Below are 24,429 nucleotides of genomic sequence, written 5' to 3'. Positions count from 1 at the left end.
AAACAGGCTACCAAAGCGAGCGTGCATATTGCAGTGCTCGTGGGACCCACTGTGCATAGCATTGATATTAACATGGGCATATCTACTAAACAAACAAAAGTTAACAGTTGTTGTTGCTGCCAGCCACTGTTCTCTCTTATGGCATGCCTGCTACTAGGTGCAGGGCCCATATCATGTATACAACATAGGAATGAGTATGCCAGTATTGATAAGGCCTTTGTAGCTGTACTTTCTTTTCAATCTGTAAACTGTAGCTGGCATTTCGTTCACATTTGAACCAAATGCACATGCGTATAGTGGAACCACCTGTATATGATAGTACACTGTAATGATAGAGCTGTAGCAGACGACAACAAGTTGGCATAACACCCACACACTATGAGTGATAACTTATGACGCCAAATTTTTGCGAAGAATATCAGTTTGCCGTAACTGTTTACTCGGTGGTTTTCTCAAGTCGAGGTACATTTCAGGACATTTGCAGCATGCAAATAACATGACGTAGGAGGAGGTTACAAATTACAAGCTTATTGGTTCACCAACTTTGTATTCTAATGTTTCTGAAAAGTTATTGTGGCATTTATTTAAGCAATTAACTTTTCCTGCCACAATCTTGGTGCTGCAGCCCAAAGTTCCTATATTTAGCATGTGGGTGCACAAACATATATTGAATTAACTATATTTTTGTGTGTGTGAGTTTACAGTAATGTATTTTAGATCAGTGTCGAAACTTAACATATGTAACAGAAGAGGCAGAAACACAGTTAATTAGGCCTGCGATCGCTGTTGTCTAAACCTGTCCCTAACTGTTTAAATGAAAAATCTGATTTCAAAGCACTCGAACATCATAGAGAAGGCTCTCGCTAAAAATAAAGCATGGCACCAACAGTCTCGCTCTCATTGTTGTGTCACTATAGTAATAAGAATCAAGGTTCTGACGCGCGTTGTAGACAAAGCTCTCCTTGCAATAGTTTGCAAGGAGAGCTTTGTCCACAGCGCGCGTCTCACTTGCCACCGTCTGCTGCAGCTGTGATGTGAGTCATCTCTGCAGTGCACCACCGTCTTGCTGCATGCTCCCTATGAATGGCTGAATGAGCCCCGTTCGTTTAAACCATACAAACAGTATCATGGAATTGGTGAAAAGTTGTGTTTCCACTAAATTACACGCTTCCAATGGGATGGCACAGCAGCCTGAGATGTCTTTTACAGATAGGAATATTAGTTTAGGGCGTGGGAGTTGTAAGTTGTTCTGAGCACATTTTGGAAAAGTGTCGGCTGTTGACTGCATGATTATAACTAACCTTTCTAAATGACGGCTTCAAATGTCGGCACACTTCAAAATAAATTGGAATGGTAGCCGTTTCACGAGTTCCTATTTGCGTGATTGCATTGCGATTTGCTTACCCCGTGGGAGTGAACGCACCCTGCACACATTTGTGGATTATTCTCCAGGTTGAATAACGCGCGGAAGAAGCTTGTCAGGTTTAGCTCAGACCTCAATATGCAAACAGTTCAAATGGAGATGTATGTGAGCAAAAATTAGCAAGATAGAACAGCGCACGTAGACAAGGGTTAACTTTGTTGGAGCAACCTTTTTGTTACTTGCTCAGGGAAATGGAAGTACAGCACCTCATACAAAAGATCAGTGATCTATGTTGTTCAGTGTCATTGATAAAGATAATCTGGAAAAAATTTTATGTGTGCAGTGGCATCTAGAAAAAAATATATTTCTTCATGAATAAAGCCTGAAAACATAAGTGCCCTGTTTATACTAATATGCAGTATACGTTGCAGCCAGTGATCGAGGCAACAGAAACATAACCAAAACCAGTGCAGAGAAATCTGCCTGATGTTAGGAATTTTATCTGAATTTTTCCTTACTTTAACTATGCACTTCTTTCACGAATGGTAGCCAAAGCTTATCCCCGTGGATGCACTGGTTATTAATGAAGGCGGAAAAGGGCAAGCAAGAAGCAAATAAAGAACCATAATGTATTTTTTTAAAAGTTGTTACATCCTAGGTGTCACTTCCTGTAAAATCAGTAGCCTTTCCTGATAAGCGATGGAATATTCCGTTACGTGACTTGTCACTAACCACCGTATGCTGTCTCATGTGCTGCCTGTATGTAAACTTGTCCTGTTGATGCACACAGTTAAAACTTAAATTGTAAAGATAATGTTGCACAGTATTTCTGCATTCTTTGACAAAAAAAAAATGTCTAGCACCACTTGTGCAATTCGATCTTGTGTTTTTTAACTTCACTGTTTCCTCATATGCACCCTGTGTGTGTGTTGCTCTCACGCCTTTGCACATTTTTTTTTTTTTTTCACTAACAGGAATGTGTGAGCTTGGAACTGATGCCTTTTGTTTACTCTCTTGCCAACGCACCTTTCCCTTGCAGTAGGAGCAGCGACGCATGCACCTTTAAGCGCTGCAAGAACACAGTAAGCGTCAACACTACTTTAATTGTACGTGAACATCAAATAATGCTTCTTCTTCTTCATCATCATCATCGTCAGCTCAAACTTAAATCACAGCAGGACAAGAGGCCTTCCTCGTTGCCCTCCAATCACTCTGCCCAGTTCCATCCACTCCCAATCCTGCACCTGCAAATTTTCATATCTCGCCATTTGTGCGATGCACCTGAATGTGATTGCTCTCCCTCGGCATCTGTCATGTTAGTACTATAATCGACTGCTGGGTGTGATCTTGCAACAATTCAGAAAGCAAACCGTTTTTTTGCCCTTGCATGATTGGTCAGGATCACACTTTTGCTGATGAAAGAATGGTTCTGACCAATCACATGAGCACCCACATTTGTTTGCCTTCCAAATCGTTGTAAGATTGCACACCTGGTTACCTATTGTATCAGTCATCTTATTACGGATTTATTTGACTCCTCCATTAGTTTCAAGAAGCAGCTTTACCCTGGGACCATCTCTCCCATATTCAACTTATACGCACATTTGAAATGCAGAAATGCTCTTGTTGGATAATTGCTCAACCACTTGGAATGACAGTTTTTACATTTGACAGGAAAGTTTAACCCTGTAATGCCCTAACATTTTCAAATCAAGGAAAATTGCAACTCAATCATCTGTATTTCTGGCCATAGTGAGAGCACTTGTAAAAAAGAAGAAAGAATGAAATGTTATCCAAAATGGAACCTAATTAGTAAAGTAATTGGTTTGCTGAACTTTCCACTACTGAAAGCTCACTGCAGTTTATCAGAAGCACTAGTGTAGGCTATGTGTTAAGTTTCGCATGCTTAAATCGAAATTTGTAAGTCTCAGCCTTGCTATGATATGTAGGGTATTACAGGTCAAAAGGAACCCAAAAGAGAAAAAAATGAATCTGTTTAGGTTAGTGGCAGTATTCTTTCTAATCATAATTTACATTTCATTAATAGACAGCTTGAGTATGATTGTGAATGGAACAAAATCGAGGCCAAATGTTCATCTTTGCGTTCCCTGCTCAAACTAACAAGCTTGTGACATTTGTAATGTTGCAGGTGTCTAATAATCCCTTTCACAAAGGGCACTTTTGATTGCACTCGAGCCTGATTGAGATCGAAATTCTCAATCACAATTCACTTTTTTGCATAAGCTGTAGGAGGGAGCCTATTGTAGTTGAGAAATGCTAACTCAACCAGGCCCAATCGTGATCAGAAGTGCCCCGTTTCATAGAGTTTCCTACAAAAATTACCAGAGGGAACTCTGGTGCTGCAGTCGTTGTCCTACCATGGGAATGATGGGAAGTACATGGATTTGTCTGATCTTCATGCTTGTGAATTCAGACGTTCTTGTGGCTTTGTATGTTACGCTATATAAATCTTATTGTCGTATATTTCAGCGCAATCTATATTCTTTGAAATGCAGAAGACGCCAGGAACGCGTACAATTGCTATTAATTGCAATGATTGAGCTTGGCCAGGTGGCCCAATCGAAACGCGCCAAGCGTCTCAAGGCACTAGCATGCCCGCGATAAATTCATAAGGGCGTTTCATTCGCTTGTCGATACATGCGTCCGTGGCTTGATGGTTTCAATATCTGGCTTCTGTGCTAGAGTTCCTGTGTTTGAATCCTGCCGTCGGGCAATTTTAATGATGTTTATTTAATTATTTATTATGCAATACACTGTTGAAAATGACGAGTTTACAAAGTCACAAAGCTGTTTGAAGCCAAAAGGACGAAGTTTAGGCAAATCCATGTACTTCCCATAATTCCCATGATGGTACAACTGCTCCCATTGTAGCTCCCTTAGACACTAGCGATTTTTGTAGGAAACTCTATGCCCTGTGTGACTGGAGTATTAGCATTAGGCCATTTTTTTTAGTTGCTGAGTGTCACTAGGTTGAGTCCTTGCTTAATTTCATATGCAATGTAAACTGTGTCTGTTGACAAACAAGTAGGCCAGGGCAAATGTCACAGTCCCTGACGTTATGAATAGCTGGTGTAGGAATCTCAAGGTGGTGTCACTGCCTGTGTATCGTTTTGAGTTTTTTCTGGCTCGTCAAACTTCCACTGATGCTAGAGCGGACCTGTTTGGCATTTTGGAAGTGTAATCAATTAATCTAGCTTAAATTGATATCTCTATTTTGTGCTGCATTAAGCTTTAGTGACTGCTGGAAGTATATTTAGTGTTTATACCCATATATTTTGGTTGAAATATTAGAGAAATTTATGCTTCAACTCTCTGCACACTCAACAAAAACAAATTTCAATTCTGTAAACTGCATCTTAGAGTGCATAAAGGATACAAATCTGATGTATTAGTTTGCACTTTACATGAACTTGTTAAGTAATTCATCTGAATTTGCTAATGTACTATTCACAAATCATTGGTATACATCAGGGCACGGTAGCACATGCTTTTTTTTTTCCCTCTTTAAATGCCTTAAAATATGCAGTTTACAGAATGCCCTTGCTACACCCCCTCCCTCTCCCCCCCCCCAGAGTTGTAGCCAGATCAGCAGCCAGATCTTTTCAGTTTTGTGCAATAATAAAAAAAAAAAGACATTGAATACTTAATGACAGATGTGCTCCTAACACTCGCTATAACTTATTTTTCTTTTCTGTGAAATGCAGCAAGCTTCATTCAGGTTGGCCCACTGGCAGACATGCGAGAGCATTTCTGTGTTTCATGCATTCCTGAACATGGATGCATGGGTTAAAGCTGCCTACTAGTGCCAGGTTGTTACGCAAGTAACTAGGAAGCAGGATTGGGCAAGGTATAGACAATTTTAGATTTGGTTACATGGGAATCACTATCGCTTGGCTGTAGTTGCACAATCATTTTCCTTGCTTTTTGTACATGGCGACATCAACTTGCCACAAATTTTTTTAAAAAATCAGTCACACTATTGCACATCAGTAATTGCAGTTTGAAAACGCCCGTGTTAACATAAGCTCATGGAACCTGCACCAGTTTGTCAAAATCATTAATGTGGGTGACTGCAACTCACATGTCAGCATATATACGGTAAAATTTCATGGAACTTTGTTTTACATATGTGATTAAACACTTCCTCCTGACCTGATCAATCCACTTCCTGAGGGTGGAAACCCTTTATTATTATTTTAATAAATGTCCTAACAACAATAAACACTTCCACAGTCTTAAGAAAAGACATGCCTATCATTTTTTTTTTTTTTTTACCTACTTGCACCATGTCTGTCATAGCCAGAACAGCCCACAGCATCACTATGTCTTTTCATACGTCAAAAAATGTCAGTATACAAGTTGGTCTCAGCAGTCAGTCTTAGCCAACTATGATTGAAGAAGCAATCAAAATTTCAAGACAATGCTGCTAATGACTTGCACAGGGCCGTGTAGAGATATACCTGTCCATGTTAGTTTTTTGAGCTGTGAACTCAAAAGATAACAGAATTCTTTCATAAAGTGGGCACACGGCACATAATTGATATGGTATTGTAGCCTAGATACTTCAGCAAAATAAACGCTTTATTTTTTTCATAGCCAGGTTTACGAGGCTTATGTGCATGTGTGAAAACCTGCAGTATTTGTGCAACTAAGAATGATAAACATATGAAGCAACAAATGAATCATGCACAGTAGCTTCTCCAGGTTTTTGCCTCCCATTTTATGCTGTACACAAATCTGATGCAGTTCACCTAGTGATTGGCTCGTAGGCTAAAAATATTACTGTGAAAAACCTGACTCACGGAAAATTACTTTGCCTCAATGCAAGCACCCAAAGGTGCCTTTCTGATACCTAGGGCAAAGATAGGCTTGCCAAAAGGAAAAATACTTGCCCACCAGGACGAGCTATGTGTGGGTGTTCTGAATGTATAAAAAATGGTATATTTGCAAGAGTACTAGCAAGAGAGTATGTGTGATATGCTTGAATGAATGCAGTTTAGTGTTAGTTCCTTTGGGTGCACTTTATAGCTTTATGTGCTCGTTAAAGCTATAAACTTACTTTCCTAGGATAAAATGTAGCTGACAAGGTGAATGGGCTCAGTGCTGTTAATTTATGTTTCGTTATAGTGAAGCATGCACCTATTGTATTCTCGCAGGATGAAGAGGACTCGAGAAAAAGAAGAATACTGGCCAGTCACTTTGGATATTAGCGTCATTCCTCCTTCCATCGCAGCATTTTCTTCGATCACTGCTGACATCAAGTTGCTGCCATGACTCAGACCGCGTCACCATCCCTCATTTTGTACCGTTGTCAAAAGGTGTTTCTGACAAGCGTGAATAAAACAGTATACGAAGTGTAAAAAAAAAAAAAAGGCCAATTCTTTTGCGTCGAGCGCGTAAGCGAGCCATTCAGTTGCACCCATAATCGCTCACGTCATAGACGGCTCGGTTTCGCCATTACAGAAATAGCAGGCTCAGGCTTTGGTTGCAGGGGAACAGCCACTCGTAGCTGCTAGCCACGTGGTTGTAAACGCGTCCCCGCCCCCTCAAGTTGACGGCGGTAGCGCGATGTACTATGTAAGGCAAGTAGGAGTGCATACGCGCCCATACAAGAAAGTAAAAAGCAGTTCCTCGTTTTCTGTCAAACTGATTAAACCTCGCAGGCCATGCACGAGACGACGCCAGGACAAGCCACAACGCTGAACCGAACGCTGCACAAAAAACGAAAAAAACAATGACGCGTTCCGTTTTACGCCGGCCGGTACAGGAGCAAATATGCTTTCTGCGTGCGAAACGGTGCTTAAAACTGCCTTTAATTGAGTTGCACTTTTCCTTCGCATACACTCGTCCCTTTCTGACGATACGGTAAGCGGCCTTGGGGCAGATCCCGCGGGAAAAAAAATAATAAAACGCTCAAACAACGCCGCACGGCTGCTTCTAGAACGTTCCTGCCGTTTCGAGAGGCGCACCGAACGCTACCATGTAGCACGTACAGTTAGTGAGCCAATTCGGCTCTCGACAACGACGAGTGCAGCGCCACCTCTAAATGTGTTATTTGGAACGGCTGGAGCACGGGCTGGGGGAAAAGCACTTGGTCACGTGGGTGTAATTTTTGTGTCCCTGGTGGGTCCACTATGGCAAAACAGGCAAGGAGGAATATTTCCCCCACCATGCGGCCGCAGACACGGCAAGCTACGATTGGTTGAGAGGGCGCCGTCTAGAAGATTCTACGTGACGTCATATCCCAGCCGCATAAAACTGACTGGTCGCCTTTTTTGTGTAGTGAGAATTACTCGTGCCGAACAGATAGCGTGTTTGTCCATCGAGCACAGTTGTACATATATTTATTCTTGAGTGCGGATTTGGGACACAGGTGGGTAATCGACGTTGTTATCGTGACTGCGGAAAAGTTTGGCGCCCGTTTTCGCCTTGCACAGCGAAGGTGAGCTTGGAAACGCCCTTAACAATTTCGTTCCCTTGTGTCGCCCATCGTTGCAGGCATGGCGAAGGTGCCCGCTATTGGTATTGATCTTGGAACGACCTACTCCTGCGTTGGAGTCTTCCAGCACGGGAAGGTCGAAATCATCGCCAACGACCAAGGAAATCGTACCACGCCGAGCTATGTCGCGTTCACGGACACCGAGCGACTCATTGGAGACGCGGCGAAGAACCAAGTGGCCATGAACCCCAACAACACGGTGTTCGGTGAGTGTCTTTCACTGTGATTGAACTGTCAAAAATCATTCGTTCATTTACACTTCAGCTGGTTTTTGGCGGTATGCTGACTACCCTGCAGTACCGGCGAAATGAGCAGATAGGCTTAGCGTGGCGGGAAGTGCCGCGGTGCCGGCGCCTCTTTCGTGCACACCTCGTGGCAAGCCTTTATGCCTCATTTCGCATTCAGAGCTGTTCAAGGTGTGCTACATAATATGGTGGAAAATTAGCAGCATGGTTCTTTCATAACCATCTTGCCAGTCGGCCTCCAAACAAGCTGTTGCTTTTGTTTTTGCGCATTTTTATTTGTTACGTGGTGTTGCGTTCGTTTAGAATTCTTACCCATGTCGCGTTCTTGTAAGCATTGCGTGTTAGCCTCTCCCAGTTTCGCGTCGCTGTTGTGATGACTAACGGAAGGCCGTTCTTTGCAGACGCCAAACGTCTGATCGGGCGACGCTTTGACGACCCTAATGTCCAGAGTGACATGAAGCATTGGCCATTCGAGGTCATCAGCGATGGCGGCAAACCAAAGATCCAGGTCGAGTACAAGGGCGAGACCAAGTCTTTCTTCCCCGAAGAGATCTCGTCTATGGTCCTGATCAAGATGAAAGAAATCGCCGAGGCGTACCTGGGCAAGACAGTCACGAACGCGGTGGTCACTGTACCCGCCTACTTCAACGACTCACAGCGGCAGGCCACGAAGGACGCTGGCACCATTGCCGGCCTGAACGTCCTCCGAATCATCAACGAGCCAACCGCGGCCGCCATCGCCTACGGCCTTGATAAGAAGGGCACGGGCGAGCGCAACGTGCTCATCTTCGACTTGGGCGGCGGCACGTTCGATGTGTCCATTCTTACCATCGAGGACGGCATCTTCGAGGTGAAGTCCACGGCCGGTGACACCCACTTGGGCGGCGAGGACTTCGACAACCGCATGGTGAACCACTTCGTCCAGGAGTTCAAGCGCAAGCACAAGAAAGACCTCACAGTGAACAAGAGGGCCCTCCGTCGACTCAGGACTGCCTGTGAGAGGGCCAAGAGAACGCTGTCTTCGAGCACTCAGGCGAGGTTCGTGTTCGTTTTGTTTCGCATGAAATGCGTCGCATATGTAAAGCATTGTTCCGTGGCACTATGCTGCGGCCAGAGTACAGTTGTTGCTAGACCCACCTTCGACTTGGTGTCGCATTATTCAGCAATCGCATCTTATCACCCGTCGCCGAGTGGCTGATACTGGCGATACGGAGGCTTAAGTCATGTCAACCGGTGAGGGAGGGCAGAAAGGAGGAAAATTGCAACTGTTACATGGGGAGGCACCACTCTCATTGTAAGTGCAAATACATATTTTGCACTCCAGTGCATACTGAAACAGCAGCACGTTGCTGTTATGGTAAAGCTTCACTGCACCAGGGCACTGTCAGCACAGTGATCTGGAGTCTTCTGCTGTTTCACATGTTTAAGAGGGATTTTTCAACTCTGAATGTTGGAAGTTCTAGCAAGCCATAGATCCTAGCTTTAATGAACCAGCATTTGCCATTGCCTGCTTGTCCACTTTTTGCATTCAGCACCAACTAGTGCCATCTTTATGCTCAGCTAATTGTGCTAATTCTTTTTTTTTTTTTTTTTCTGCAGTATTGAGATCGACTCCCTGTTTGAGGGCGTGGACTTCTACTCCACCATCACTCGTGCCCGCTTTGAGGAGCTGAACGCTGACCTCTTCCGTAGCACCCTGGAGCCCGTGGAAAAGGCTCTGCGTGATGCCAAGCTCGACAAGTCTCAGGTTCATGACATCGTCCTTGTTGGCGGCTCAACACGTATCCCCAAGATCCAGAAACTCTTGCAGGACTTCTTTAATGGCAAAGAGTTGAATAAGTCCATCAATCCTGATGAGGCAGTGGCATACGGTGCTGCTGTCCAGGCTGCTATTCTCATCGGTGACAAATCTGAACAAGTCCAGGATCTGCTGCTGCTGGACGTCACACCTCTGTCGCTTGGTATCGAGACAGCTGGTGGAGTCATGACTGTTCTCATTAAGCGCAACACAACCATTCCCACTCGCCAGACACAGACCTTCACAACCTACTCCGACAACCAGCCTGGTGTGCTCATCCAGGTGTTTGAGGGTGAACGGGCCATGACGAAAGACAACAACTTGCTTGGCAAGTTTGAGCTCACTGGCATTCCTCCTGCACCCCGCGGTGTGCCACAGATCGAGGTCACTTTTGACATTGATGCCAACGGCATCCTCAACGTTTCTGCTGTGGACAAGAGCACTGGTAAGGAGAACAAGATCACCATCACGAATGATAAAGGTCGCCTGTCAAAGGAGGAGATTGAAAGGATGGTCAAGGATGCCGAGAAATACAAGGACGAGGATGACAAGCAGAAGACTAGGATTTCTGCCAAGAATGCCCTGGAAAGCTACTCCTTCAATGTCAAGTCCACAGTTGAGGATGAGAAGCTCAAGGATAAGATATCCGATGAAGACCGTCAGAAGATACTGGACAAGGTGCAGGAGACCATCAAATGGCTTGACTCCAACCAAGTAAGTTTGATTTTCTTTGATATCTGGAAATGCATATGTACAATGGTCCAGTTCCTTGTGATCATGAGGTGTTGGCATGCCTTCATGAATGCCATGCTTATTTTCAGTTGGCCGAAAAGGAAGAATACGAGCACCGGCAGAAGGAGTTGGAGCAGATCTGCAACCCTGTCATCACTAAGCTGTACCAAGCAGGTGGCATGCCTGCTGGTGGCTTCCCTGGTGCAGGAGCTGCTGGTGCCGGTGCAGCGCCTGGTGGAGGTGCCGGAAGTGGGCCAACGATTGAGGAGGTCGACTAAGTTAAAAAAAAAAAAACTGTTCATTGAAATTGTACATGTCCACAAGAGTCCTTTTACTTTTCAGTGTTCATTTGACCAATAAAAGCTTTTGTGTTAACTGGCCTTTTTGTTAGGCATTCCATGCGCGTTTATATAAAGGATGCATAAGTGCATGTGTACATAATGTTTGTTAATAAAGGTGTAGAACAATGTTTAAAGTTCACTTCTTTTGTTTCAACAATTAAGTCTCGTGGCAGTGAGCGGCTGTTTTTAAAGCGGCTGACTGCCGCTGCGGCATGGGACCGAGGCATTGGCGAATGGGTAGCGTTTAGAATGTGCTTTATACAAGTGAAGCAGCCTGTGCAGAGCAGTTACTCTACATTTCGCTGGAGATCGCGCTGTTGCGAATCCGAAACAGAGTGAGTGGGCGCGGACGACCTTGATTGTAGGGGCCTTTAACGTAGGGCTGCGCAATTTTATGTGAAACGTGAAGCCACATCATGAATAGATTTGATAATGTAAATCGCAAAAGGCGCTGACAGGTACTATACCGCCTAGACAAAGCAGTATGAAATTGGTGTTAAACGCGTGCCTGTTTGAACTGTGCGTTACCAGGCTGCACTGCTGAGCCAGAATTCAAATATTTGTTGCAGCCGTGTTCTCGTCTAAGAGCTGAAATTTGGCCGATGTAGTGAGGCTACATATTTGCATAGTACTGCATAACTCGCGAGGAAAGGAACACCAGACAGGACGAGCGCTAACTTCAAACTAAATTTTATTCTCTAAAAGCCACGCGTGTTTATCGACACTGATCAAAAACACCATAGCGCAAGTGCGCTCTAATCCTCCCAAATAGTTGAATACTGTAAAAGTCTATCGCAACACGGCCATGCGCATGAAAAAAAAAAAAAAAAACGCAAAATGCTGCGGAGATCCTACGGCATGGAAGCAAGCTCTGAATCAGGCCCTTATCATGCGTGCACTGATAGCCTTGTGTTAGCTATGACTCATTCCGGCGTCAGTGGCAAGCTGGGCAAGCCAGGTGCCCTAGAAATAACGTTGTCCACGCCAGTGTGACTGCAGCTCAGATTGGCTCACATACACAGCTACAACCTACATGAGTGGTAACTGCAAAGCCACCACGACTGGCACGCTGCACACGCACAAAACTACGTATTTTAGCACCCCCCTGCGCTCATCACACGTGAAGTAATTTTAATAAATCCAGCACGTCACAAACTCAAGGGTACCGCAGCGAAAAGCCTCCACGAGTGTTGAACTTCATTCGAACAATGTTTCACAGCACAGCAAAGGACTTTCTGCATCCACTTGCACATTTTCTTTCATCTTTCATCGCGGTACATCGTTAAATCTGCGGAACATGATGCAAGTACTGCACAGAAAAAAAAAAGACGTGACACGCTAATTAAAATTACATGTAAAATTTTTAAATATTCACAAAATGTTATTAATGAGCAGATTATTTGTCATTTGCTCGACAGATGTACTTAAATGTCAGTGCATGGAGATGCTTTCCTCCATGCAGCAGGGCATAGCAGCAGACAGTCATCGGCATCATTGTTATGACGTCTTGCATGACGTCATTTTGCTTTTTGCGTTTGTTTTCTTTTCATTTGGGGTGTTGACGAAGTGTGGTGTGTACTGCACGTGGACCCCATATTTTTGACAAAATGGCACAGTATAACTTTAAAAAGATAGAAGTGGTCCCAACTGCCAAAGTAAGTAAACGACTTCTCACCTCTCTCTCTTCTTATTTCGCTGGCTGCGTTGTCTTGGGCCTTCTTAGCCCAAGTTTTCAGCCTGAAGTTGTGCAGCGGTAGGCCTTCGTATTGACTTTCGTCATGGTTCAATCTTTTCCCCCCAGGACTTTATAGACATAACTCTGTCGAAGACTCAAAGGAAAACTCCCACTGTCGTTCATCGGCACTACAAGATATCTCGGATCCGACAGTTCTACATGCGCAAGGTGAAGTTCACGCAACAGAACTTCCACGACCGCCTGAGCAAGCTGCTGTCCGACTTCCCAAAGCTCGATGTAAGAGTGTTTCTAGGTGATATATGTTTATCCCTCACTGGTGCCATGTACTGTGTCCGTGTTGAGAAATTCGTTTTCGTCCTTTTTGTGTAGGATATTCATCCATTTTATGCTGACTTGATGAATGTCCTGTATGACAAGGATCATTACAAGCTGTCATTAGGCCAAATAAACACGGCCCTTCATCTGATCGACAAGTAAGTTTGTCTCTGTTGTGTAGATTTTCACTTGTCACTTGTATATGGTAGCAAGCAGGTCTATCCTTGCGAGCGAAGGGCGAAAAAATCCAACAGATCAGAATAAAGTCGGTCCCCTTCGTACATGCATGATTGTGTTCCGCACTGCAAAGTGGCGATGTGATTTTGTGAATCTGCTCATCTGTTGAGTTAACATTGTTATAAAGTCGTTATATTATTATTTTGCATTATATTGTTTTGAATCTCGCCAAATCAGATCTGGGTCCGGTTCTAATCCTTTGGTAGGTAGCGAGCGCCCGCGCCGCCTCAGTTACTGTTTAACAAAACTGACATTTGTGCAAGTTGATAAAGCCATATTTTAAGCCCCTGTTCCGTCATTTTTATTTGTTTATTTATTTAAATTTCCTCAGCTCTTGCCCGTGTTTGCGTTGCTCTGTTTACCCATGATTATTTACCGTTGCTTTTTATCGTGCGGCGTTTGTGATGTGTAATGTCAACGCCATACCAAATAGTCCAACTTTTTGTGCTCGTCCACTGTCCTCAGTTGTATTGCAGTGCTTCGGTGCATATTAGGAGATGTCATCTATCAAACAACACTTTTGATTGCTGACAGCACTGTATTGTGTGCTTTTTTGCAGCGTTGCAAGGGACTATGTCCGGTTGCTGAAGTATGGCGACTCCCTCTACAGATGCAAGCAGTTGAAGAGGGCTGCTCTTGGGAGGTGAATATACAGTAGTATGAGCAAATGGGCAGGGCAGACATATGAATAACTAGTGTGTTTAGGTGACTGGTGACTATTTAAAAATAGTATTGCTGCTAAGAAAGTGTAAACTGGGATGCTGTAATTGGGTGCCCACTGCATTGCAATGTGGAGCTTGTCCTGTGCGATCAAAATGTGCACAGTGTGTACTTGGATGCCAGTGATAGCTGACTTCACATAAATTCTATGCATCTACTGTCGGGACACTGAAAGAGAAGTATGCTTTATGTAGTCGAAAGCATGCCCAAAAGTAACACAAACAACTGCTGAAGCAAGGCTGTGCAACCACAAACTGACATTAATGCGATTGTAGCACCACATTGCAGCTGACTTACAGTGCATCAACCATACGTCTGAAATAGACCTGTTTCATGTCAAGTTTTATTATGCTGCTGCAAAGTAAGCTGGTAGTAGTTTTCCTTAACAACCAACTGCAAAAAATCTTTGAACCCTGTAAAAAGGCTAATTTTGGATATTGTAAACACAGAAGAGCTTCTGTAAAAAAATTTACTTTTGAAATATGAGTAGATGTGTCACGATAACATTATAAAAATGTCCTTTTTTGATACCCAAACTGCAGAAGAAAAAAAAACTGCCCTTACGGCTTGCAGGAAAGTGACACATCACTTAAAATGCATGATTTCTCAGCATGGTAGCGGGGCTACCAGAGCACTGAAAATTCTTGGAGGCGACATGTTGGGACTTCATAATACGAGGTCTGGATGCGTAATACGAGGGATGCTGGATGCTGTCGCCCACTTTCTGGCAAAATTCGATGCAGTAGCGTTGCTCCAGTTGCTGCGCCATTTTCCTTGCAATAAAAAACCGACGAGAGCACTGCGCGCTACCTCACTCAAACGCTGCGTCCCAGCGACTGACGCTGTCAGCAGGCGGGAAAAAATTTTCGCATGCACACGAAAGTTCAAGGTCGGCTGATGCAAATGCGCTTGTTTCATGACCATCAGGTGTTGGCAAAAAAAAAAAAAAAGCTTGGATACTTTTCTAACAAACCTCGTATGCTCTCACCGCCAGGTGCACACGTTTCCCGCTTAAGGGGACTGACAACTGATTTTTAAGGACCCAGTTTTTTTATGGTGCAATGAAAAGCTCACACTCAGCAGTGTTTACACCTGCAGCGGTTACTTCTAAATGCGCGTGGATATTTGTAAGAATTTTTTAAAATCTGAGCAGCCTCTAAAAAAGAAAGACTCCCTCCTTCAGCAATGCTGACAAGTGAGTGATGTCATTGGCCTGCCTCTGCTTCTGCTTTCACAAGAATAAGTGCAACTGTGGTTAACTACCTATATTTTGACCTTTTCAGCCGCTTTTGGAAGTAAAAAGCTGGTACAATAAGTTTGCGTTGGTGTACAAACCTTTCTTATATTTGTACCATGATTTTCCCCAAGTACACACCCATAAAGTTTCTCACTATAACATCTAGAGGGTAATCTGGCGCTACCGTCTATGGGAGCTTCTTAAGGAGTGTTGTGCCATTACCACAAGCCCGGATTCCGAATCTGCAAGATGGAGAATTTTCCTGCGAGCGCCCTTTGGACAAACCCGGGGCTGCGCCGAAAGGCACAGCGCCCTAATTCTCCCTTGACAAGTCAAGATGCTGAGCCGTCAGGCAGTGGTGTCCTCCGGAGAAGCATCGGCGGGCAACATGTTCAAACGTGTCGCCAAGTGCCAGACAGCCCGGCGCCGTACCTCCCCTTCCCTGGAGGTCACCGCGCCCGCCAGTTTTGAACGGGGTGACCAGCGTGGTCGCTGGTTGGACCCCCTCCGACGACCGTCGAGTGCTCACTTTGTATTGGGCCGTTTGAGTGACAATGGTTTCTGGGGGCTTATAAGCCGCGGCGCGCCGCCTGGAAAACCGGATCCGCCGACCCACCGGGAGCAGAGTGCCGCTCTCGACTGGAGTGAGATGTGTCACGCGTTTTCGCCGGACGTCGCCGTGCGAGAACAGTCGCGTTTGCTGTGAGCTCTCGGCCCCAGTGCCGATCCCTTCATGTCCTGTATAATGATCTGTATATAGTGTATAAAGTCCCTTTTGTTATTCTCACCGACGCCTGACTTGGAGTCTTCGCTACCAACGCTCTGTCACGAAACGGGTGACGAGCGCTACGGGACCACCTCAAAGTCGTAACAGTGGATGGCAGCTACGGGATTGACCGGCATCAGCTACCTCGGCGCGGTGAGTGCCTGAAGTTTACCTCAAACACCAGACTTTCTCTGACACAGGTTATAGTAGCTTAGGGAAGGATTTGGTGTTGCATTGTGATAACCTTGTGTGTTTCAAGCCTAGTAAGAGTGTTTTGAAAACCAGGGGATGCTGAGGGGGTAAACAGGGCAGTGTGTGAAATACTTGCATATGTCTTACTAGTAGCATTATAGTAGCGTACGGCAGGTATATTCAAAAAGGGTAAACAGCAGGAGGACAGTGTGAACGATGGAGAAGTACAAGGTGAAGGAACTTCTCGAAATTTGTGAGGAGTTGGGCATTGAGTTGGGCTCAACCAAAAGAAAGAATGCGATCCTTGAGGTCATGAGGACTGGGGACGTAACGGCTGAGGAAGCCGCAGAGGCCTTGGCGGGTATCAATGAACGTCGGGAAAGGGAGGAGAAGGAACGTTGCGAGGAGGAAAGGAAAGAAAAGGAACGTCGCGAGGAGGAAAAGAGGGAGAAGGAACATTGCGAAGAGGAAAGGAAAGAAAAGGAACGTCGGGAGTGGCAGGCAGAAAAGGAACGTCGGGAGTTGCAGGCAGAAAAGGAACGTCGGGAGTTGCAGGCAGAAAAGGAACGTCGGGAGTTGCAGGCAGAAAGGGAACGTCGCGAGCACGAGCTTAAAATGAAAGAGTTGGAGACTCGAAACAGCTCGCCGGCGCCTAGTCTCACTTCTAACGTTCCAAGAATACGCGATCAACTTCCACCCTTTGTCGTCGGAGAGGATATGGCCAAATACCTCGTGAAATTTGAGCACGTGTGCGAACGGAATAGCATTGAGCGATCCCTCTGGGCACAGAATCTGTTAGCCTTGCTTCCTGGGGAGGCATCAGACGTAATAACTTGCTTATCGAAAGAGGCGTTTGAGAGCTACAGTGATGTGAAAGAAGCGCTACTGCGGAAGTACAAATTGTCGCCCGAAGCTTTCCGGCAGAGGTTCCGGTATGCAAAAAAGGGCAAGGAGTCGAATGTTGACTTCGCGTTTCGTCTAAAAGCCGATCTGGTGGAATGGCTGAAGGGCGAAGAGGTTTACGACGACCGCGACAAAATCGTCGAATGCATCGCGTTGGAGCAGTTCTACCGTTGCATTGATGAGGATGTCAGGCTCTGGCTGCAAGATAGGCTAAAGGAGGTTAACCTAAACAAGGCAGCAGAGTTAGCGGAAGAGTATTACACCCGCCGCAGCTTGCACAGCAAGGCAGTGCGCGTAGAAAAAGCAGATAGGAGAGATGGGTTTTCCGGGAAGCCCGATGAACGGAAGCAAATCACGCGTCGCGAGTTTCGGGAAGACGAGTCCCTTCCCAAAGAAACTAAGGGAAGGACAGAATGCATCTCAGAATGATGACGATGGTCCGAAACAGCGAAACGATACGACGCGTTCTTTTGAAAAACGGAAACCGTTAACCTGCTACAATTGCAAAAAGCAAGGGCACATCGCTGCAAGCTGCCCAGAGAGAATTGCTTTTGCAACAATACAGGAAACTCACAAAAACATACGTCTATTGGAGCCCTATGTGCAGGAAATTAAGATAAACGGTAAGAAGTGCCGTGCGCTTCGGGACTCTGCAGCAACTATGGACGTTGTTCACCCGTCTTTCGTCTCCTCGAGTGATCTTACGGGAGAGTGCGCTAGGATACGGCAAGTGGCCGAGGAGGAGAGTGTCTGTTTACCGATCGCAACGGTTATCATTGAAGGAGAGTTTGGGAAACTTAACACCGAAGCCGCTGTGTCAGCCGCCCTCCCGGAGCACTTTTCCTACCTCTTCTCAAATAACTCGGAGCAGCTGCTGAAGGATCAGGGCAAATCATTCTTTGCCGATGTGGCGTACATGGCGCTCACGCGATCCAAAGCACTCCCGCTGTCGAGGGAACTTGACTTTGCGTCGGTGAGCGAAAGGCGGTGCGGCACACGGACTGATCAAGGTAACTTGAGTGGCGAGCAGTCACGGGAGAGGCAGAGCCCGGAGGCTGGCCTAGGCGAGCGGGTCCTGGAAGTGAGTGGGAGTGACGCGTGCAGTGCTAGCCGCGATGTAGACGCGACGCCGCAATTAGGCGACGCGGGCTCCACACTCGCTCCGGTTTCCGCCAGCTGGCAGGAGCAGGCGGCAGTTGAAAGAGAAACTCTGATTCGCGAGCAACAGGAAGACTGTTCACTAGCCGATCTGAGGAAGAGCGTCAAACGGGGAGTGGAAAAAAAGTGGGTTTCATTTGGCAAGGAATCTGGCTTATTGTACCGCCGCTACACGGATAAGCAGGGTCGCAAATATAAGCAGCTTCGGATTCCGCGAAAATATCGCCGGGAAAAATGAATGATCTCATTTGCTTCCTCAGTAGTATGTTTTCAGTCCAAGTGATTTCAAGGGGACCATTCTATTTGTCATTGTTATTGCTGATTATTAATTGGTCCTGATCTTTTGGTGTGTTGTCATTTGAAAAAGGGTTGTTTGAGCCTTGTATACTGGATCGTACACCTGCCTCTTGTTGCAGCGGGAGCAAAAAGGGGGATAGCAATTCAGTTAGGTTGATTTGGATTATAGCCTTGTCTGGTGTTTGACGGGAGACAGAGGGCACTTGTTCGTGTTGGGTGTTGCCTTTTGCCGGTCGGTTTTGCAAGCTGCAGAACGACCAACCGGGACCAGTGGCGAGAAGCAAGGGCTTAGGAACGACCCGAGCGGAGCTGGTTGAGGTGCCTTGGCGACAACGCGGTGAGCCGAGCTCCTGTCCTGGCGAGTGGGACCTGGGCACGTGAAGTGACCTGGCGTCCCGACACTGGACGTAAACTTGGACGAGCCTGACGAACATGCGCGCCTGGCATCCGAGCCACGTGGAGGCAGCTCGTCTTCCCGGCGCCTTATCTGAGGGCGGGGATGCTGTTGTGCCATTACCACAAGCCCGGATTCCGAATCTGCAAGATCGAGAATTTTCCTGCGAGCGCCCTTTGGAGAAACCCGGGGCTGCGCCGAAAGGCACAGCGCCCTAATTCTCCCTTGACAAGTCAAGATGCTGAGCCGTCAGGCAGTGGTGTCCTCCGGAGAAGCATCGGCGGGCAACATGTTCAAACGTGTCGCCAAGTGCCAGACAGCCCGGCGCCGTACCTCCCCTTCCCTGGAGGTCACCGCGCCCGCCAGTTTTGAACGGGGTGACCAGCGTGGTCGCTGGTTGGACCCCCTCCGACGACTGTCGAGTGCTCACTTTGTATTGGGCCGTTTGAGTGACAATGGTTTCTGGCGGCGCGCCGCGGCTTATAAGCCGCGGCGCGCCGCCTGGAAAACCGGATCCGCCGACCCACCGGGAGCAGAGTGCCGCTCTCGACTGGAGTGAGATGTGTCACGCGTTTTCGCCGGACGTCGCCGTGCGAGAACAGTCGCGTTTGCTGTGAGCTCTCGGCCCCAGTGCCGATCCCTTCATGTCCTGTATAATGACCTGTATATAGTGTATAAAGTCCCTTTTGTTATTCTCACCGACGCCTGACTCGGAGTCTTCGCTACCAACGCTCTGTCACGAAACGGGTGACGAGCGCTACGGGACCACCTCAAAGTCGTAACAGGGGGCACTGTGCCGTCATGGGAATGACGGTATATGTGTCTGCGAGGCTCGTGTTGGCTGGTGTTGTAAGAGGCTTCGTCTAAAATGTGGATATGGCTACGCAAATAACGCGTTCTCAAAATAAAATCTTCATAAAATGTTTCCATTCACCCATATTACATCTTTACTCACCCACAATGCATGACCAAGCGAAGAAAAGCAAGAACAGACGCCCAACTGTTTCAAAGCGAGCGCAAACCTTGTCGTCTGTCCTCCAACTTTAGCGGCCCGCTGATACATTTTACGTAACATGTAGTCGTACACACAATAACAAGTTCTCATAGTTAAACGAAACATGTTTTCGCTTAATAATAAAGCTAAAACAGCGTTTTACATGCTGTTTTAGTAGAAAATGAATCATTGTGACAGACGGAACGGTACTTGCCAAGCGAAGGTGTCCTGTCTCTACGAGAACGATGCCAATCCGAAGTCACAATATACCGGCATTCCCATGCATACCACAGCGCAGCAGCGCCAGATTTCCCTCTAGGTAATGTAGTGAGAAACTCTATGTACACACCTATGCCATGGCTGGATGGTCCCCCGTGTCATTATTCTGTCAATAGACGAGCCAAGCCAACTCATCCAAAACATTAAGCGAAAGTGCCGCCACTTTTCTACTTGTTACAAATGAAGGCTTATCTGCAAATTGTATGTTAGAAAAGCTTTTAAAAAAAAGGGTATTGCATTTCAATACTAATAAAAGAACCAGAAACCATGTACGCTAGTAAAAAGTCACGTGATAGGTCACTTAGGTATCTTTGTTTTTGCCGCATAGGGCACCAAAGGTAATCTATCGTGACTTTTAGTGAATAATTAAAAAATATAAATCCACGTTTAGTGAGAAAAACAGGGCCCATTTTAGCCAGTACGATAGACCATCTATCCATCAGTGTGGTTATCTGGATTCATGTACCGTGCTATTTAAGAGCTTCTAATAAGAAGATTGCACAGTTACCAGCCCTGCGGATTTGCAAAAATTGCTTCAATAGTATGTGCTTCTTGTTTATTACCAATCCAGCCAAAGTTAAATTTTGTTGCAGTTGGCCTTTACCAGATCAAGAAGCAATTATGGTAAAGCAGCATGGTGGGCTTGTGCCATGACAAACTAGCTTAGCCCTTAATGTAAAAAGGCAGGGAGGTGAGAATAAAAGGATTCATCTATAGGGGTGAGTTTGAGGAGAGGTTCTTCTAAACTTCCCCCTCAAATTCACTTGAAAAATCATGAATGGTATTCTCTTTGGCATTCCCCTCAATGTTGCTTTGAACCCTCCCCACTCTTCTTTCATTTTTGATACCATCAGCTATACAAGGTATGGACAGAAATATAAGTGTTATTAATTAAAACTGGGGAGCATTTAAAAAAATTTACCAAACTTACTTTTGGGGATTCGCTTTTAACAAAAGAAAGAAAACTAAGGTCAATCTTTGCTTTATAAATTGGGGATGTGCAAATATTTCTGAACCTCGAATAACTAATTGAATAGTGTTTTACTTAATTCTATCTTCGAATCTAGCAGGCACTCTTTGTAAATGTGAATATCTTTCGGATATTTCAAAATGTCAACTGTCAAATAAACATAAAATTAGAGCAAAAGAATGGTATATTTCCCAAAGGCATAGTTAGACATAAAACATGCAAACTTGCATGCGGTGGAGCAGGCTATATCACTTATCTAGTCGTGCTTTACAGGCTGTACAACGATCATTTGCGCTATCAGCAGAGCCTTGGGCATGCAAGAAAACTTTTTTAGTCCTAATGTTCCATTTGTGCTTTAGATAAGCAATGCTTCATAACACACTATGTAATGATGGAAACTTGTTAACTGTAAGAATACTGGGATGTGAACATCATGCTATATTAATTGTGATAATGGCTCTTCGTTATTTAAAACCTACTCGAAAAGTATTCAATTAACTTGTGGCACTACTTTATTTGATTTCGAAAATCATTATTCGCACACCCCTACCCAAAATGCGCTGAAGACAGCCGCCTAGCCAGTCTTGAAATTTACACATTGAAATTACAATTTATGCAAGTTCTAGCTCTTGTGAGGCACGGCTGTGAAGTGCTTGGTTTCCTGTAGGATGGCAACCATCATGAAGAGACAAAGCCAGAGCCTGCAATACCTGGAGCAGGTCAGGCAGCACCTTTCTCGTCTGCCATCCATTGACCCCAACACCAGGACATTGCTGATATGTGGGTTCCCCAATGTGGGCAAGTCAAGCTTCATCAACAAGGTGAGGATCAATTAAGCACTATTACCAAACAGTGTAGTTTGACTGGCCTTCCTATGCAGTAAACTGTTACTTAGACAGTGCCTGCCATGGTAGCTTAGTGGCTATGGCCTTGGTCTGCTGAGCTCGAGAAATGCAAGGAACACTTGTGTATATAGATTTAGGTGTATGTTAAGAGCAACTCCCCCTTGTCACGTGTCTGTCAATAGAAAGCAAAGATTAGGAAAGTGCAAAAATGAAACTGGAACCTCACTGAGCAGCTGAGTGAACGTCGTCGTGTGACGTCACGAGCAACGCACCAGCGGGGAAGGCGCACAAGGTATGCTGGTCCCACCAGCACTGACAACGAAACCGGTTAAGAGCAGATACTTAGCTGATTTATGACTGGGCCAGACCATTGTCACAATGTCTTCAGACTTTAGGTGGCAGTGTCAGCTGCACCAGCTCTTCGGCGATGACAAATAGGGATAGCTACGCTTCTGATGAATCCAATAGCCATGAATCGACATTTGCATTCCACCTGCCACCACGAGAGCCAGCACTCGGCGCAAAACATTGCCTGAAACATGAAGACCAAGATTAGCCCTAACCAATGGTCTGATACTACATGCTGCTTGCTATTTTAAGTGTTTTGCTGCCCGCAAGAAAGTGTTTCACATACTCCGTATAAGATGTTGTGGCGTGTTGCTTTCCCCATTTGTATGTAGAATTAGAGTGCACAGTTCCTTGAAAGAATGCCCCCTAGTGTCCAAAGCACCGACTCATGCATTTGTTTACATCGGCATGGTACAGTGACCACTCATCGTTCGCTTGAATTATAATGCAAGTCGCACAATCAATCTTATCAAATAATTGAGGGAAAATTAGTCATCCACCCAATCATAGCAATTGCTACAAAGGAAGCCCATACGGGTTCCTTGAAAGAAAAGCCTCACAGTTTAAAAAAAATTTGTCGCGGTCGGGGCTCAAACCTGGGACCACCGCCTTTCTGGGGCAGCCGCTCTTAATTATTTCTCTCTGCCTTGCGGGTTTCCGCAGAACTATTATGTCAAACTCTTGCCTTTGCTTCGAGTTGTTGACAAATTCGACTTCACCCTGCCATCTGCTAGCTGCCTGATTAGCTCAGATGGTAGAGCGGCTGCCCCGGAGAGGCGGTGGTCCTGGGTCCGACTCTCGGACTAGGACAAATTTTTCTCGAACTGCGAGGCTTTTCTTTCGAGGAACCTATATGGGCTTCCTTTGTAGGAATTGCTACGATTGAGTGGATGTCTCATTTTCTCTTAATTAATTACTTTTCTCCGCCTAGCGAGTTTCCGCACAACTATTACGTCAATATCAAATAATGTCAGAACATACCAAAACACACAGATTTTGTGCATGTAAGCGCTGTCGCATCACTCCCGAGTCGCGCTTGTATGAGCAACCGGACTCGTTCAAAAGCAGCAAGCAGGAAACCGTATGCCGCCTACTTATTCTTTGTACTCTTTTCACGCACCCAATTCACATATTCCATAATGTAGACATGCTTAAGACTTCGAATGTATGATTGTTCATTTAGAGAACACATTGCTTTCTAGCAGAAATGCTGATACCAGTGCTGACACCATTGGCAGCTGAATGAGGCTGTTGTTTAAACTGCTTTATCGAAAGGGTCTCTGCTTGTTGCCCATTCGGGATAAGAGGCAACTGGTGCAACTTGGAAGATAAATAATGAGTCAGCATAACAATACGTAAAAATGTACACCCATGTGTGTTGTCACATTTGATTTAGGGAAGTGCCGGCAAGCACGACTGGCAGCCTTTGAGGACGGCAACATACCTGTGTTGATTTGTGTGTGCACTGTAAGAAATGTAGAATTAGTTTATTTCAAATCCATACGGTCAAAAATGAACTACAAAAGCAGTTTTCTTCACTCTAATGACGTCATTCTAATCAGCATCAGGTCAGTCACTCAGGTCCACCGGTAATACAGCCGCATGAACTTGGCGACTGTGATAAGCTTAACCTTGGCTGAACGCAGTTAACATAGGCTCAAATTATGTGCGTGGCTGGTGAGTGTTGAAGTTTGTGCAGCCAACAGCGCAACACCACTTGCCACCAATCATTTGCCTTTCCATAAAAAACTTAACTTCTCATGACACCAATATCTCACAGCAAACACTAGCTCACGATCGCTGGCTTCTTGATGCTGTCGTCTGCCATTCATTCCCAGCATGCTTTGTGTATGCCACCGTTGACATCATAACGCAATATGGCCAGTAGCTGAGGAGCAGGCAAGTGGTTCAAAGGAAATGTCAAAATTCATTTGTAAGAAATCTGCTCAACTCTCAAACCTGCTTTTGTTTTTAAGGACACGACGAAAGTGGGCAGAGGAATGTGCCCAGCGAATTTCATTGAAATTCGTTGGCATTGAAGAATCACCGCTGTGCCCTTTAATAACCCTGTCAAGCGGG

At 45.5% G+C, this 24,429-nt stretch overlaps 3 protein-coding genes across 8 annotated transcripts in view; all 3 read left to right on the top strand.

Moving 5' to 3' along the window:
• LOC142582911 (PHD finger protein 14) overlaps nt 1-6,656 on the top strand; it is a 62,497-nt gene extending 55,841 nt beyond the window's left edge. The window contains exons 21-22 of one of the 5 annotated variants that reach the window (XR_012828518.1): nt 2,403-2,469; nt 6,541-6,656. Coding sequence is in view for 4 of the 5 variants with exons in the window: in XM_075693036.1 (XP_075549151.1) it covers nt 2,338-2,469; nt 6,541-6,594 (186 nt within the window). In the remaining variant the exon portion in view is untranslated. Of the gene's footprint in view, nt 1-2,337; nt 2,470-6,540 lie in introns of all 5 variants that reach the window. The other 4 variants (XM_075693040.1, XM_075693037.1, XM_075693036.1 and 1 more) reach the window with 4 other exon arrangements.
• Nucleotides 6,657-7,600: 944 nt separating this feature from the next.
• On the top strand, nt 7,601-11,037 carry LOC142582912 (heat shock 70 kDa protein cognate 4). Of its 2 annotated transcripts, none has more exons than XM_075693042.1 (5): nt 7,601-7,757; nt 7,883-8,089; nt 8,530-9,166; nt 9,728-10,640; nt 10,748-11,037. In XM_075693042.1, exons 2-5 carry the CDS (start codon nt 7,885-7,887, stop codon nt 10,934-10,936), a joined length of 1,944 nt encoding a protein of 647 aa, XP_075549157.1. In that variant the 5' UTR covers nt 7,601-7,757; nt 7,883-7,884; the 3' UTR covers nt 10,937-11,037. The 2 variants fall into 2 exon arrangements, with proteins under 2 accessions (XP_075549157.1, XP_075549158.1); XM_075693043.1 differs by lacking the exon at nt 7,601-7,757 and adding an exon at nt 7,804-7,826.
• A 1,477-nt stretch (nt 11,038-12,514) lies between these two features.
• Non1 (nucleolar GTP-binding protein 1) overlaps nt 12,515-24,429 on the top strand; it is a 41,745-nt gene continuing 29,830 nt past the window's right edge. Inside the window, exons 1-5 of the mRNA XM_075693044.1 lie at nt 12,515-12,654; nt 12,801-12,971; nt 13,065-13,168; nt 13,807-13,890; nt 21,825-21,978. Coding sequence (XP_075549159.1) covers nt 12,607-12,654; nt 12,801-12,971; nt 13,065-13,168; nt 13,807-13,890; nt 21,825-21,978 — 561 coding nt within the window. The 5' untranslated portion in view covers nt 12,515-12,606. The remainder of the gene's footprint in view (nt 12,655-12,800; nt 12,972-13,064; nt 13,169-13,806; nt 13,891-21,824; nt 21,979-24,429) is intronic.

The sequence above is a fragment of the Dermacentor variabilis genome, chromosome 5 (assembly GCF_050947875.1).
Source record: "Dermacentor variabilis isolate Ectoservices chromosome 5, ASM5094787v1, whole genome shotgun sequence".
In the NCBI taxonomy this organism is placed as follows: domain Eukaryota; kingdom Metazoa; phylum Arthropoda; class Arachnida; order Ixodida; family Ixodidae; genus Dermacentor; species Dermacentor variabilis.
This window is presented reverse-complemented; position numbering and strand designations above follow the sequence as displayed.